We start from the raw sequence: 13,689 nt of genomic DNA, 5'->3' as shown, positions 1-13,689 counted from the left end.
TCCCATGGAAGTCCATACTCTGCTGAACTCTTCAATCCTCTGCTGAAGCACAGTGCCCCTTATGGTATTATCCTGGAAGCGTGTGATGTGTAATAGTTTGCAAGCCTGAAGGTTTGGAATTTGGCTCCCCTACAGGCAGTTCCCAATCCACCATCCCCTGTGCTTGTGTATAGGATGGCATCACAGGTATTGGTGGGTAAATGAAGCCAGCTCTTCACTGCCCATCTAATGCTAAGGTCCAAGGAACAGAGGTATGGCACRTACTCCCACATGATGGGCACTGTAGAGCAAATGAGGGATGGCATATACTTTGAAGATGTCATCCTTCTGGAGTGGTTTTAATGGGGCTGCCCTGATGTTCTTCACCTGGATGGCAATCTTGTCCTGAAGTTGTGGCATCCAGAGACCCATCCATGCGTCTACTCGAGGTCTAGATATCTCTCAGAACTGTCTGGCACAGTCATATTCAAATGTCTTCCATCAGCCTCCCATTGGTCACAGTCATTGATGGAATAAGAATCTTTCAATGGCCTGATCAAAAATCCTTGGTACTTGTAAGCTTGCAGCCCAAGCCCAGTAAGATAGACTCTTCCACCAGCCAAATACTCTAAAGACATACCTTCCCATTAATTGCTGAACGATATTAGATCATCTGCAAATGCCAATGACCTGGAAGATATGCAGATGGTTCACTGAACTGAAAGCTTTTGCAAGATCCACAAAGACCACTCCGTGAGTTCTTCGATCTTTCTCAGCCTGCTTAATTAGGCCCAGAAGAAGTTTTACACTTTCTGGTAATGCGAAATTGCTATAAACCCTCTCTAGTGGTTGTTAGTTAGGTATACTCACTGTAGCTGAGCTGTCTCAAAATTATTGAGCCAATGGTAATGGGCCAACAGTTGTTAATGACCTGCACCTTGTTTGGGTCTGCCACTTAGGTATTAATCTGCCTTCTTTGACCTCCACCAGGGATCATCCTGGCCATCATCCACAAGTTGAATTCAGCTAGTTGGCTGCCTTGAGGACTAGGTCGTCAGGGCCAGGAGCAAGAACACTTCGACATCTCTGTCATGATCTMCCCGAGATCTCCCCCAAGAAGATAACTTCCTGAATGCAGTGCAGTCCGCACTCCTGACACTCTGAAAAGCACCAAACCTCTTCCCATTTCCTTTTGAAGGAGTCATATAACTTCAGCTGGTATAGGGCACTTCACTATCTTGATAGTAGCCAGCCTTCTCCTATGTAGTGCAAAGAGCCTCTGATATCACAGGTATTGGCTATGTTTCGTTGTCCTGAATTTCATCCACTTGGTTGGGTGCTTCTGATGATAGTTCATCTTGGCAACAACAAGCTTCCCAGTCAGTTGGAACTGGAGAGTTCTCCAGAGAACTGGAGAGTTGGGAGAACTTGGGAGTGTCCTCAGCACCTGCCAGCTTTAGAGTCATTAATGAATTTTGTCTCTTGGTTAAAATGCATAAACCAGAACTACAGACTTGTCTTTTCCCTCAGAGGCAGTTCTCTTTAGTGTCTCCCCGTTAATTGTCTCCTTGGCTCCTTAATCATATTCTCTTTTGCATATTGTGGCTCAGCTACAGCACGAGCGTATTCTAAAGTGTAAAAATCAAAATGAGCCTAATGATTACAAATATATATATTTACTTTTATTTTTCAAAGCTAAATAAATGAGCTTGGATACAAGGTGTCTGCTTTTCTCTGTTCAGTGGAAGTTCATATAAAAAATGACTAAAAATAATTTAAACATTTAAAACATTAAAGATGGAAAGACGTCACATCACATTTGGTTAGATCTAGATTTAAACTCTAGGTGGAGTCGGCAGCTGAAACTAATCTGTTGACATTAGCTGTTTTCAGTTGCTTGTTTCTTTAACTTGTACCTTGGAGAGAAAAAAAAAAGGAAAAAAGGATGTATTTTGATAATCTGTTGCAGGTGGTTGCGTGCCACATGTCTTAAAAATAATTAATATTGAAGAAGAATTAAAAAAATACATATTTAAGGATTGTGTAAGGAATCTGCCATGGTCTGTGGCAGAGAAGCTCATAAAACAGCAAGCAGAAAGTCAGTTGAAAAATGAGATAACCATACAGAGACTGAGATACAGAAACAGATAGCTGTGAATAACTGAAAAAGGTCAGGAATCTGTGAAGGCTCTGGGCAGGTTCTAACTGTACAAGGAAACTGGAAATGACTGTAGGCAGAAGACTGGGGAACTTAAGAGAGAGAACTGGATAGACTGAAAGAAGCGCAGAGATCTCAGCGCTGCCCAGGGCTGGAAAGGGAACTTGGGGCAGACAGAAGAGGGGACTGTGCCTGACGGGAATGACAGCAGTTTGCGCCCACGGGTAGGTTTTCCCTTGGCATGGAACACACTGTTGTGTCACTTACCACCTTTTACCTGTGCAAATGTCTGTGAAATGCAAAGGCAGATTTCCCAGAGTCTTCTTTCACTGTCGAATATAACTGAAATACCAAGTTTTCTGTTGCTGTAAGGGCTTTTCCCTCAGTTTGCAAAAGTGTAAACTGTTGAGAGACTGGCATTTACATGAAGAGAAGRGATGATCACAGGAGAAAGACCTACCTTTTTTGTTTGTTTGTTTGTTTGCTTTGCTTTSYTTTCCCTGGGGATCTAACTTTGTATGCCTTCGTGCCACCGAGTTTTTAGGTGATTCTAACCTGTGTATTAAACCATCATGCAGGCACCTGGATAAAGTTTYATATAAGCCCGCATATGTCTTTGGTGGAAGTTCATGTTGAAGTCAGCAAGGGTTGTTCCCTGAGCACTGTACGCTAATARTAAGTACTCTGAAATGGCAACACTCATCAGATTGCAGAGTAAATGTACATCATGTGCACACTTCTTTAAGGTAAACATCCAGAAACTGAACTATATTTGGGAGGACAAACTCTTTTTTTTTTTTTGGTAATGCAGCATCATATACTGTTGTCTGTATATCACCAAAAAAACCGTCAAATTTTATTTGCACTGTAACAGCAAGGTCTCCAAGTTGCTTTGGCTAAGTTGATTGCCAGCTTTATCTTACATAAGCATTTTGGAAGCTTTTACTTTCATAGTAATATCAACTTGAATCTTTAGATATAATTTATAATTATATTTATATAGTTATATTTTTCAAATAAAGTTATATTCTTAAAATACATATTATATATTATATATTATATATTATATATTATATATTATATATCATATATTATATATCATATATTATATATTATATATTGATATATATTATATATTGATATATATTACATATTGATATATATTAAATTTAATTATATTTTTATTATTATTTATAATTTCCACTGCTGTTTAGCACTCATCAGTCACATTTATATCCAGAGAAGAAAACTAAGGCTGGCTGCATAGGGTGAGACCCAGGTGCCCCATCTCTGTCAGTCAGTGTTAAGAGTCATGACCTAGTGCAGAAGTAGCGGGCAAACAGAGCCCTGTTTTCAGGTGCTACCTCTTAAGTTCACATTCCTGGTGACTCCTGCATTTCTAAAAAGCAGGCTGTGGTTTTGTACTTAAGCCTGGATGTATTTTCCTTTGCATTTTTATAATCTTTGAACAAAACAAAATACAGCCTTTCAAGCGTGCGGTGCTTGCCACCTTCCCGTCTTGGCTATAAGGCTGTCCTGAGCGATAGCTGTGCCCTCCTAGCAGGTCAATAATTTAAAGCTGGAAACGTTTTCCTGCGCCCGCCAGTGCAGCCTGCCCGGGGAGCCCCGCAGGCGGCGCGGCCATTGCGGAGGGCTGGGTGGGGTGTGTGTGTGGGGGGGTGGTATCGAACTACATTTCCCATGAGGCACCGGTGCGGCCCTCGCAGAGCCGTCGGCGGCCGCGAGCGCGCGGTGCCCGGCGGGAATTGTAGTCCTGCATCCCTGCGGAAGTGCTTCCGCGGCCGCCCGGGCAGCGGGGGCGCGGTGGTTTCCGGCYGTCGGCACTCATGGAGACTCCGGAGCAGCCGGGCGTCTGAGGGGCTCGGCGGCCGCTGCCGCCATGTTCGGCTGCCTGGTGGCCGGCAGGCTGGTGAGCACTGCCCGTGCCGCGGACTGCAGCGCCTCCCGGGACAGCAGCCCGGCCCTGGTGCCTCCCGCCCCGRGGCAGTCACCCTCCTCTCTGCTCAGTCCCCCCAGCTTCTGGAGCTTAAAAGGCGCTTAAAAGARGCTTTCTAAGGCCAGGCTGCGTGTTGGCTGCAAGGATGTGGCACCTGGGGTTAAAAAACGAGGGTCTGCCTATGCTGTGGTGTTTAGCCGTCCTTGTGCGGCCTGTCTGAGAGCCTCTCGTGTTTCCAGTGTGAGCAGGTTTCTGTGATTGCAGGGCTTGTGCCGGCCGGGTGGTCAGCTGACAGGGTTGGCGAGCTCTGCTGCAGCCTGCTGTGCTCCAGTGCAGGTGGGGGGCCAGGGGATCCTGATGCCATAGCCCTGGCCAGGGTGAGGTGCAATCAGAGTAGCTGTGAGGCCTTGGGACTCCTTTTTGCAGCCCTTTGCAGGATGGCTGAATTGACCTTTCATCTGAGTGTTTGCTGCTTAGGTTAGTGCGATCCCAACATCTCTGCTACATTCCGCCTGGGATGTTGTCCTGAAAAGGGAAGCTCGTGGTTATAATGGAARGAAAGAGAACAAAATCTCTACTAACATTTCTTTCATTTCTTTTTTACATTTTATTTTTTAGGTGCAAGCAGCTCCTCAACAAGTCGCTGAAGACAAATTTGTCTTTGACTTGCCGGACTATGAAAACATCAATCACGTTGTGGTGTTCATGCTGGGAACTCTGCCTTTTCCCGAAGGAATGGGAGGATCTGTCTATTTTTGTTATCCGGACCAGAGCGGGATGGCAGTGTGGCAGCTGCTTGGGTTTGTTACTAATGAGAAGCCAAGTGCCATCTTCAAAATTTCTGGTCTCAAATCTGGTAAGATTAGTAAAATGTAGCAGTTGGTGGAATGGGTGTGTTGTCGGATGCCCAAGGGACTGAATGTGGGCGGTATTGAGCAAAGGGCTGCCTGAAAAGCCAGATGGTTGTGTGTTGAGGAGTAGTGAATGGGCTTTGTGGAAGTCTGGCTGTGCATTAATGCTCCTGGGGGAGTTTTCCTTGTTTTCCCTTGTTAGTGGTGATTTGAGACTTCATTGTAACAGCAATAGCATGTAGGCTGCAGTGCTTCTGTATTGAGAAACTGAAGAAGGATGACTGTGCACCTTCCTTAGTGTGGTTTTAGGCACTTGAAATGCCTGTGCTACTTTCTTGTACCTCTTTTTGCTGAGGCATATTATTCACTTTAGCTGCCTTTTGTAATGGGTAAAGTCTGTCACAGTGCTTTTGGATAGCTAGCCTTATCTACTGCAGGTGTGGTGTGCTATTTAAGGGTTCACATCAKGATATTGTCATTGGAAAGCAGTTTTCAAAATGCTTTTTTATTCTTGATRTACACCTGAGTAAAGGTATGGGAGTCAGAAAAGGCTAGCACTACATGAAATGGTGTTTATGGCTTTTTTTTTTATTATTATTTTTGCTGTTTGTTTTSCCCTCCTGTGCATGTTATCAAAATGAAGTTTCTTCAAGGCACACCTTTAATCTAATAAAGAAACAGATATGCCAGGAATGCAGTTTGTAGAACTATAGTGAGAGGTTAATATTCACATCTCATATGTTTAAGTGTCATTAATAACCTTAATTTTAATGTCTATTTACATAACTAYTGTGGATGCTTTGAGGAAATCTGTTAATTCAGTTGGTGGCTTGCTTGCCTTTGAATGAGTCCTGAATAGAAATGTGAAATAAAGGAAGGGCAAAATAACCTGGAAGGGCTTTCAAGGTGCAGGGCAAAATAACTTATGGTCATGTATGTTTCTCAGGATTTTCTTAGAACACAAAGCAGTGACGTGAAAACTTTATTTTTGTGTGTTTTTGTATGTCCCAAAGCTGTGGAGTGAGTGAAACAGAATAGAGTGTAGGAAATACTTTGTGCCTCTGTATCAACAGAATAAAGTGTTTCTTTTCCCTAGCTGGTGAGTGCTTCTCTTTATGTGTGTATTCAGARAGCTTTGTAGCAAAAACGTATTTTCAGATGCTTTTGAAGAATAGCTCCTCCAGACATTTTTTTTAATCTCTCGCTTGGTTGATATGTTGTGTGCTAGAATTTCTGATGGAAACAGAAAAGTTAAAGGGCTAAATTTGAGGGAAATTCTATGACCTAGTTCAATTTATATTCCATATGTCAGTGCTTACCTGTTGTTGTCTACAGATTATCTGGCTTCAAAGTCAGCATAAACTKTATAGCCTTGTCCATAAACAAGTATAAACAAGTCTCTGAGAGAGAGGACTGTGTAGAAAGGTGAGACAGGAGAGAAAGACTTAGAAAGTAGGAATCATCCTGTTGAAATCTGTTTTGCATTTCAATGCCTCAGATTAATTTCTTGATTATSACAAACGCCATTGCCAGGTCCTCAAAGTAGATGGGGTGGCAAGATTTCTCCTGATTTGGAGTGTCCATATTCACTAGTAAGTAGTAGTGCTGTTGCATGGAGAAAATGAATAGGGGAGATGAACTTGAGTTTTATTCTGTAAGAAGTGACAAGTGGAAAGGCACTGCCACAGCTTGTTTAGTTTTTATTTTTCCTTCTATATACCTCACCAGCACTCCTTTAGGAAAGCCACTGCAGAGGAATATTGTAGTGTTATCAAAGTTGCTTTGCTAGATGAGTTCAGGGGAGGATTACTTTTGTGAAATGCACTCTTCTTGTTTGGGGTGAGTAGGGCAACAACATGAAAATCTGGTTTGAGGAGTCTGTGAGGTTCTGCTCTGCCCACTTGTGTAGCCTGTTGAGATCCCTCTGAATGGGAGCAGAGCCCTCATTTGTATCAGCCTAGACCCCAGCAGCTCTGGGCTCAAACTGCTTTCTTAGAGTATGAGATCTGGTAATGCTTCAGCTGATGTGATTACAACGTTCCTTTCCGACTGCTTGGTGTACTATTTTGCTAATGGAATGTAGATGAATTTCATCTGACTGTAGAGATGAGCCTGGAAATGTTCTTTACCTCAAAATTKCAAAGTGCTTTTTCTTCATTGTGACTGCAGGTGTGGCAGTGGAGTGTGGCAGAAATGGAAAACAACCTTTAGAGGTACTCTGCAGTCTTACTAGGAGAATATTGACCAGTGGCACAAAGGGATATAGCCTCTTGCATTCCCAGCTTTCTGTGTCACGCAGGTCCTTGTTTGTGTGTTCTTCTGTTTCCCTCTCTCAAACTTTCCCGCTAAAATGACGCCTGTAATTGAGGGATACAAATAGGTAAGATTTCTGGCAAGGTCACATTGGAGATTGCATGATCAAGATCTCAAGAAAGGAATGGAGACAGATTATATATATATTATATATATATTTAATTATATATATATATTTAATTATATATATATATTTAATTATATGATTATGACACTGGAGAGTATAGTATCTGAATACCAAAATCTCAGTGTGTGTTTTGGTGCATCAACACAGTGTTCCTTGCATTTATAAGGTTTAAAACACTAATTCTAAGAGGTAGCATTCAAAATGTGGAGTATGCAATTGTCATAAGGATGGCAGGGGATTTTTTTYCTCTGATCCTTTTAGGCAGACAGCTGTCCAGAACAATGCCTGTATCTGCACTGCTGAGCAGTGCTTGCAGAGAGCACTGATCTCGGGAGGTCTCATTCTTGCATGCAAAGTGACAGAATAGATGCACTTTTATTAATTAAGGTTTTCTCAAATAGTGACTGTAGATGACTTTGCAGAATCTGTAACTGAAATTAGAACTTGAAAGTGTTAGTTAAAGCTTGGTTAAGGAAGATGGAAAGTGATAGTAGAGACTGAAATGATACTTGTGTAAGAGTTTTGCTCCTTGGGGTGTATTTTATGCCTAATTTGTTTTCTTTGACTTTTGCAAAACTGTAGACTTTTCTGTTTCACAGCTGTAGGGATGTGACCTTTGCTGTGGTTGGTGGCAATTTTGAGCCATTCTAATCACATACAGAGCTGTCTGCTTTTCTGTAGGGATAGGTTAAAGTCAGAGTCATCTTTAAAGAACATCTTTTAATTCATGCTGCACAAAGAGGCTCACCAGCACTTCATTTTGAACGAGTGTTTCAAAAAACTGTGCAGCAGTGCTAAATGTGTTTGAGGCTTTCTGTAGGCATTAAGATAGGAATTCAGAGAATTGGCTTCTGTAAAGAGAGGTATTGCTGTGTCTCGCAGATGACATTTCCTTTTGTACCTGGGATCAATTTCCATATAGGAGGCTTTGAAAGTGTGTGGTGGTTTTTTAATTTAGTTTTTTCCCTTTCTATTCTTTGAAAAATTCATAAGACCTGCTATATTTTAAATTTACTTATTCATAAGTTTATGTATTATGTGTATGTGTATATATGTGTGTGCTTGAGCATGGATTTCAAGTGTTCTTTTCCTCTGGATGGTGGTGATTAGAAGACTTCTCTGGTGAGGGGTGGGGAGTATTTTCTACAGAGGAAACATGATGGAACACATGTAAAGATAGACCTACTTGGATCAAATCTAACACTTATGCTGCTTATCGTGCTTGCAGGGAAAGGAAGCCAACACCCCTTTGGTGCCATGAACCTCCCTCAGACTCCAACAGTAGCCCAGATTGGAATCTCGGTGGAACTGCTGGAGAGTTTGGCCCAACAGACTCCTGTGGCAAGTGCTGCTGTATCATCAGTTGATTCCTTCACTGAGGTAACCTGGGCATTCTGCTTCAAGCTTTTTCTTTTTTCTTTTGTCTTTTTTTTTCCTTAAGCTCATACGAGTAGTTCATAACTAACCTAATTTGGTTTCTAATCATTTGGCTGAGTGCTATGGTGTTTTGAGATGACGTATTTCTCTGAAAGATTGTCTCCTGACGAATACTAAATTAGTGGGATCAAATCTGTAGTATCTCTTTCACTCTACTTTAAAAACATTTGTGCAGCTTCCTCRTAGGAGCAGATTCCTACTATCTGTCACACACATTTAGTATCTAATGATTTGCAGATATTAGAACTTTAGGACATAGACTACAAGGATGGTTAAAAATTACTTGAAAAATTACTTGAATAACAGTCTTGAGCATAGATTCACGTAGAGATTTTATGATACTGCTTATACTTGAGAAATTTTTTTAATGTAGTTCCCCAGAACTACATCCTCTGGGGCAGAGTGCATTTTTTTGGGCTTCCCCCCCCTGCGCAGACTGTGCCTTGAACTCCCACATTAGCCACTTTTACTCAGCAGGTCTGATAATTTGAACCCCCTGGAAATCCTTAGCAATAGTAGTCAACCATCTAATAGCAATAGTTGAGGCTTGATAGAGATGGCAACTCTTGATTTCACTAASAGCGTTTTAGATGAAAACTAAAGCATATGACATGTTGGATCACTGTATGGCTCTTCTGAATAGTTACTTGTGCCTTGAAATGGCGAGAAGGTGTCTTTTTGAAATCCTGTTATATAGGTGTGCTATAAATCTAGGGTTTGATCTTCTGGTCAAAAAAGATCAAATTGATGTTCCCAGAACCCTTGATGGCTCAGACATCATCTCTTGACACTTAAAGATTCCCTTTGACTTCTTTTTTTCCCTGTGCTTGCTTTTCATACAGATGTTTATTGAAGTAGACTGGTAATCAAACAGTAATCCTGATAATGAAGCTGATGTCCTCTGTCAGATTACACACATAGCTTCAAAATTCCTTTGGAGAAAGKACCTATCTTGGTGATGAGTTGACTGACAGCTATTAGTATGCCTTAGGGTTGATCAAGCCTTTTTGATTTACTGAGKCAAATGACGTTTGGATGTTATTTCTGATTTCACCTTTTTTATAATAGCAGTGGTTTGGTGACCATTTAATAATGTGTGACTTGACGTCATTTGTAGGCTGTCTGGTGAATTTTCCTAGCAGTAATGTGTAAAGAAATTCACATCATGATTATACTTCACCTTGCAAATGTTATTTGCAGCTAGGTGGATTTCCCCTGTTGAAACAGGATAAAATTGTGAYTAAAATTTTATGTTTTTAAGAAAGGTAGTTCAGCCAAGAGTTTGATATAAATATTCTTCTAGAGAAAACTTATGAAAAGGTTATTGTAGGAAATGTTTGAAAGCCTACATAGAAAAGGGAAGTGATACAGGTGATACATACAGATGTCCTGACTTGCGCCTGTGTAAATTGTAATAAGGCAGACCACTGCAGGCTTTTCAGCTGGCTTAATAGCTACTGTTTTGCAAGGACCAGGGCTTTGCCACTTTGTGCTGGGGTAGAGATTTRCCAGTGATTTAATTTGGAGGAAAAGATGAGCCACAGTCACTGTGCTCCTGGTTATGTCACAGGATTTTACCAAAATGTGGTCTCTGATGAATTGTGGAAAATGTTCTTTCTGAAGTTCTTCATCCAGTTGGATAAAATTGGATAAGGAAGGCAGAGTTGAAGAATCCAAGATGATTTCTTGACAATAGAAGGATCTGAGGACAAGACAGTGCTAGGATGTTTTGTGTGGTATAATAATGCTAGTTTTAATTCATGTGGGAACTGTATCAGATAAGCTTTTACATTAAAAAAAATAGAAATAAAGCCTCTTAAATTTAAAATGTCTCTTTTTTTTCAGTTCACTCAGAAGATGTTGGATAACTTCTATAATTTTGCTTCCTCATTCGCTGTTACTCAGGCGCAGATGACTCCAAATCCTTCTGAAGCTTTCATTCCTGCAAACGTAGTTCTGAAATGGTAATGGAAATAATCTCAAACATTTTTCCCACTTTGAGGCATCAAGACAGCTAGTTTTGAAGTATTAGGTTACTGTCATGCTCAGTGGTGAAATCTTGCAAAAAATGTTTCTGATTTGCTGCTGTTTTTCTGAAATAGAGATGTTGTGTCCACTACTTTTATATTTATTTGTCAGTGTCTTCATATAATGATTTTGATTTGAGAAGTACAAGGAGTATTGCTCCTTTTAGAAATATAACCCTTATCATGTGTTGATCACAGTATGTTGCTGATTATGCAAATACTTCTTGAGTCATGGGAAGAGGGAACATGCTATGACTGTCAGTTTGTGCCTRTTTGTTATGCTTGATCTCTTCTTAGAAATAGCTCCAGCATAGTTGTGTTGCTTAAGTATGTGACAGAAAGGGAGAAATTGTGTTCCTAGCTGACCTGATTATACCACCAATAAACCTAATGCAAAAATAGGTCTCTCAGAATTGTTTTTCAAGGACTWTTTTCACAAATACCTCATTATGGGTACAGCACATGTGTTCTGGTGAACTGCAGACAGTTTTTAAAATGCCTGAACAGTTCTTATCGGGGGAAAAAATCTTTCCTGCAGTTTATYAGTTTGTCTCTCTTTAGCCATCTCTATGGTATTAACCTAACCCATTGTTTTAGAAAMGTATTTTGGGCTCTCTGAGTTCAGTTTGGCCATTAGTATGGATTAGCACAGAGGTGGGAGCACTTGATATAAGCAGTAAGCTTCCTTTTGTGCAATTTATGCAGAACACTTAATAGAAAGTAGTTTTCAAAAGTTTTCARACTGTTTTTGACAATGGGCAATTTTGTTGTTTTAGTGTTTGTTTTACAAGAATACTGCCTGCCTAGGTACTCTATGAACATAGGTGGTAAGCATTTCATGCTGGGGAATAGATGCATTTTTTCTTGTTCTCTGCACAGTTTATATGCTTTATGTCATTTTAAAGCCATTCTAATTATTACACTTTGTTTTGCCTCTTAGGTATGAGAACTTCCAGAGACGTCTGACACAGAACCCTCTCTTTTGGAAAACATAAGCTTAAATCATGGCATTTGAAGTGCTTTCTAAAGAGTGTTACCTGAAAGATGTAGTGAATATCCCCACTAAATTTTCTTTTTGGGGGAGGAAAAAAAGAAAGGAACGATTAGTCTGAATAGACAACATTATAACTTTTATAATATTTTCAAATTATTTAAAATTAAAATCCATGAAAACTACTTGCTTTTTCTTTTATTGAAGTACTTGGCTTCTGCTGGAAGTCAGTGGTGCATATGCATATTTAGAAATACTCTTCTGCAACTATGTAAAATGGAAGGAATTAAAAGATAAATGTCAGCATGGTTTCATACTTGTGTGAAATTTTCTGATGCTTTTGGGACTCTCTTCCCACTGCATGCCAAATAGCATTGAAATGGCTGTTATGGGCCGACTATGAAATGTGGATTTGTATTTTACAATCCAAGAGTGTTCAGTGAGATGAGAGCTGGATTACTTGCACTGGAAGTATTTGATTATTTCTTGCTATCTGGGGGTATTGCGGTATCATGCAATAAAATAGAGGCCTCTTTTTTTTTGGGTTTTGTTTTTAGTCCAGGACAAAATGAATGCAGTAAAGGCCACTGTGTTTAGTTGGGGAAAATACTCCACTACCAGAAGCTGCAGATAGGTTTCCTTCTCTAGTAACAATTGTAGGACCAACACTCGGCAGTGAATGGGTAGAGCCTCCACCTGGTAATGGTGATTCTTGGTGCACTGTCTTCCATGGGAAGAGGACAGTTGCCCTAAACGACCAGGCTCAGGCTGTCTTTTTTATAACCTCGGTGAAGAGCATGAACAGTGATATCGTGGACCTTCTGTTTCCAGTGCTCGAGAAACTTGTGGTTGGAAGGATCTCAGGAGCTATTTTGCCAGTGGTCTCTCAGTAGTTTCTAGTAGTTTGAACTGGAAGTGCTATGGAGCTCCTCCTGCCTCTCGCACACAGATTCCTCTTCTTTGTAGCTTGCTCTCCCTCAAGGGTGTTGCATGTGCTTCTTTTGGGGTAAAATTGATCTGTAAAGTGATTCTAAGATAGCTCTGTGTCAAGATAAGATGTTTCATAGAATTGTTACAGTTGCAAAAGACCTTCAGGATCACCAAGTCCAACCATAAACCCATCACCACCCTCCCTGCTAAACCATGTCCCTCAGTGCCTCATCTAYCCATTAGCTGAATGCTGCTGGGGATGGTGGCTCCACCACTTCCCTGGGCAGCCTGTTCATGAAAACTTCAAAGGAACTGCAGTGTCTTCTATGCAAATTGGTGATGTCTCTTTTCCAGCTTGCAGTTTGAAACAGCACCTACATCAGGTATATAGTGCACCTCTGAGAAACCAAGCAATCTCTCCCAGGAGAAAAAGCAGTGAAGATTATTTTTCAGGAAAAGGCTAACAGAAAAGGAAATGCCAGAACTGACTTGTGAAGAACTTTGTGTTTTTTCCATCTGTTCTTGGTGCTAGTTGTTCAGGGTTAAAAAGCCATGTTTGTTACAGGGTAAAAATGCTTCTGTGACTGTGTTTTGTCATACTGGTGGATTCTAGGTGAGACTTTCTGGAGCCCGTAGCTACTGCAAGCTGTTCTTTTCTAAGTTGGTTTGTGTACTTGGGAATAATCATTTAGGGAGATCCCTCAATGTGCTGAATAACAAATTCAGCCTTGCGTTGGAACTAGTGGAGGTGTCTCCCAGATACAGTTTTTTTTYCCCTCTCTTTAGGGAAGAAACATTGTCTAGAAATGACTTTAGAAACAGCTCCTAACCTGAGCTGCCTATGTCAAGCTGGGAATTCCAACCCTCTTTAGTTATCAAACTTCTCAGGAAGACTGGCTGTGGGTTCCATGTGTTATAA

The 13,689-nt window shown here is 40.8% G+C and overlaps 1 protein-coding gene across 2 annotated transcripts; it reads left to right on the top strand.

Moving 5' to 3' along the window:
* The first annotated feature begins 3,955 nt into the window (after positions 1-3,955).
* Positions 3,956-12,100, top strand: HIKESHI (Hikeshi, heat shock protein nuclear import factor). 2 transcript variants are annotated; one of them, XM_026046331.1, is made up of 5 exons: positions 3,956-4,067; positions 4,713-4,950; positions 8,614-8,765; positions 10,668-10,786; positions 11,790-12,100. In XM_026046331.1, the coding sequence occupies exons 1-5, from the start codon at positions 4,038-4,040 to the stop codon at positions 11,842-11,844; spliced, it is 594 nt and encodes a 197-aa protein (XP_025902116.1). In that variant the 5' UTR covers positions 3,956-4,037; the 3' UTR covers positions 11,845-12,100. The 2 variants fall into 2 exon arrangements, with proteins under 2 accessions (XP_025902116.1, XP_025902117.1); XM_026046332.1 differs by lacking the exon at positions 3,956-4,067 and adding an exon at positions 4,488-4,571.
* The last annotated feature ends 1,589 nt before the right edge of the window (positions 12,101-13,689 follow it).

This window comes from Nothoprocta perdicaria, unplaced genomic scaffold (assembly GCF_003342845.1).
Source record: "Nothoprocta perdicaria isolate Ctin4 unplaced genomic scaffold, notPer1 scaffold_436, whole genome shotgun sequence".
NCBI lineage: Eukaryota > Metazoa > Chordata > Aves > Tinamiformes > Tinamidae > Nothoprocta > Nothoprocta perdicaria.
Note: the sequence above shows the minus strand (reverse complement) of the source record. Positions and strands in the feature narration are given on the sequence as shown.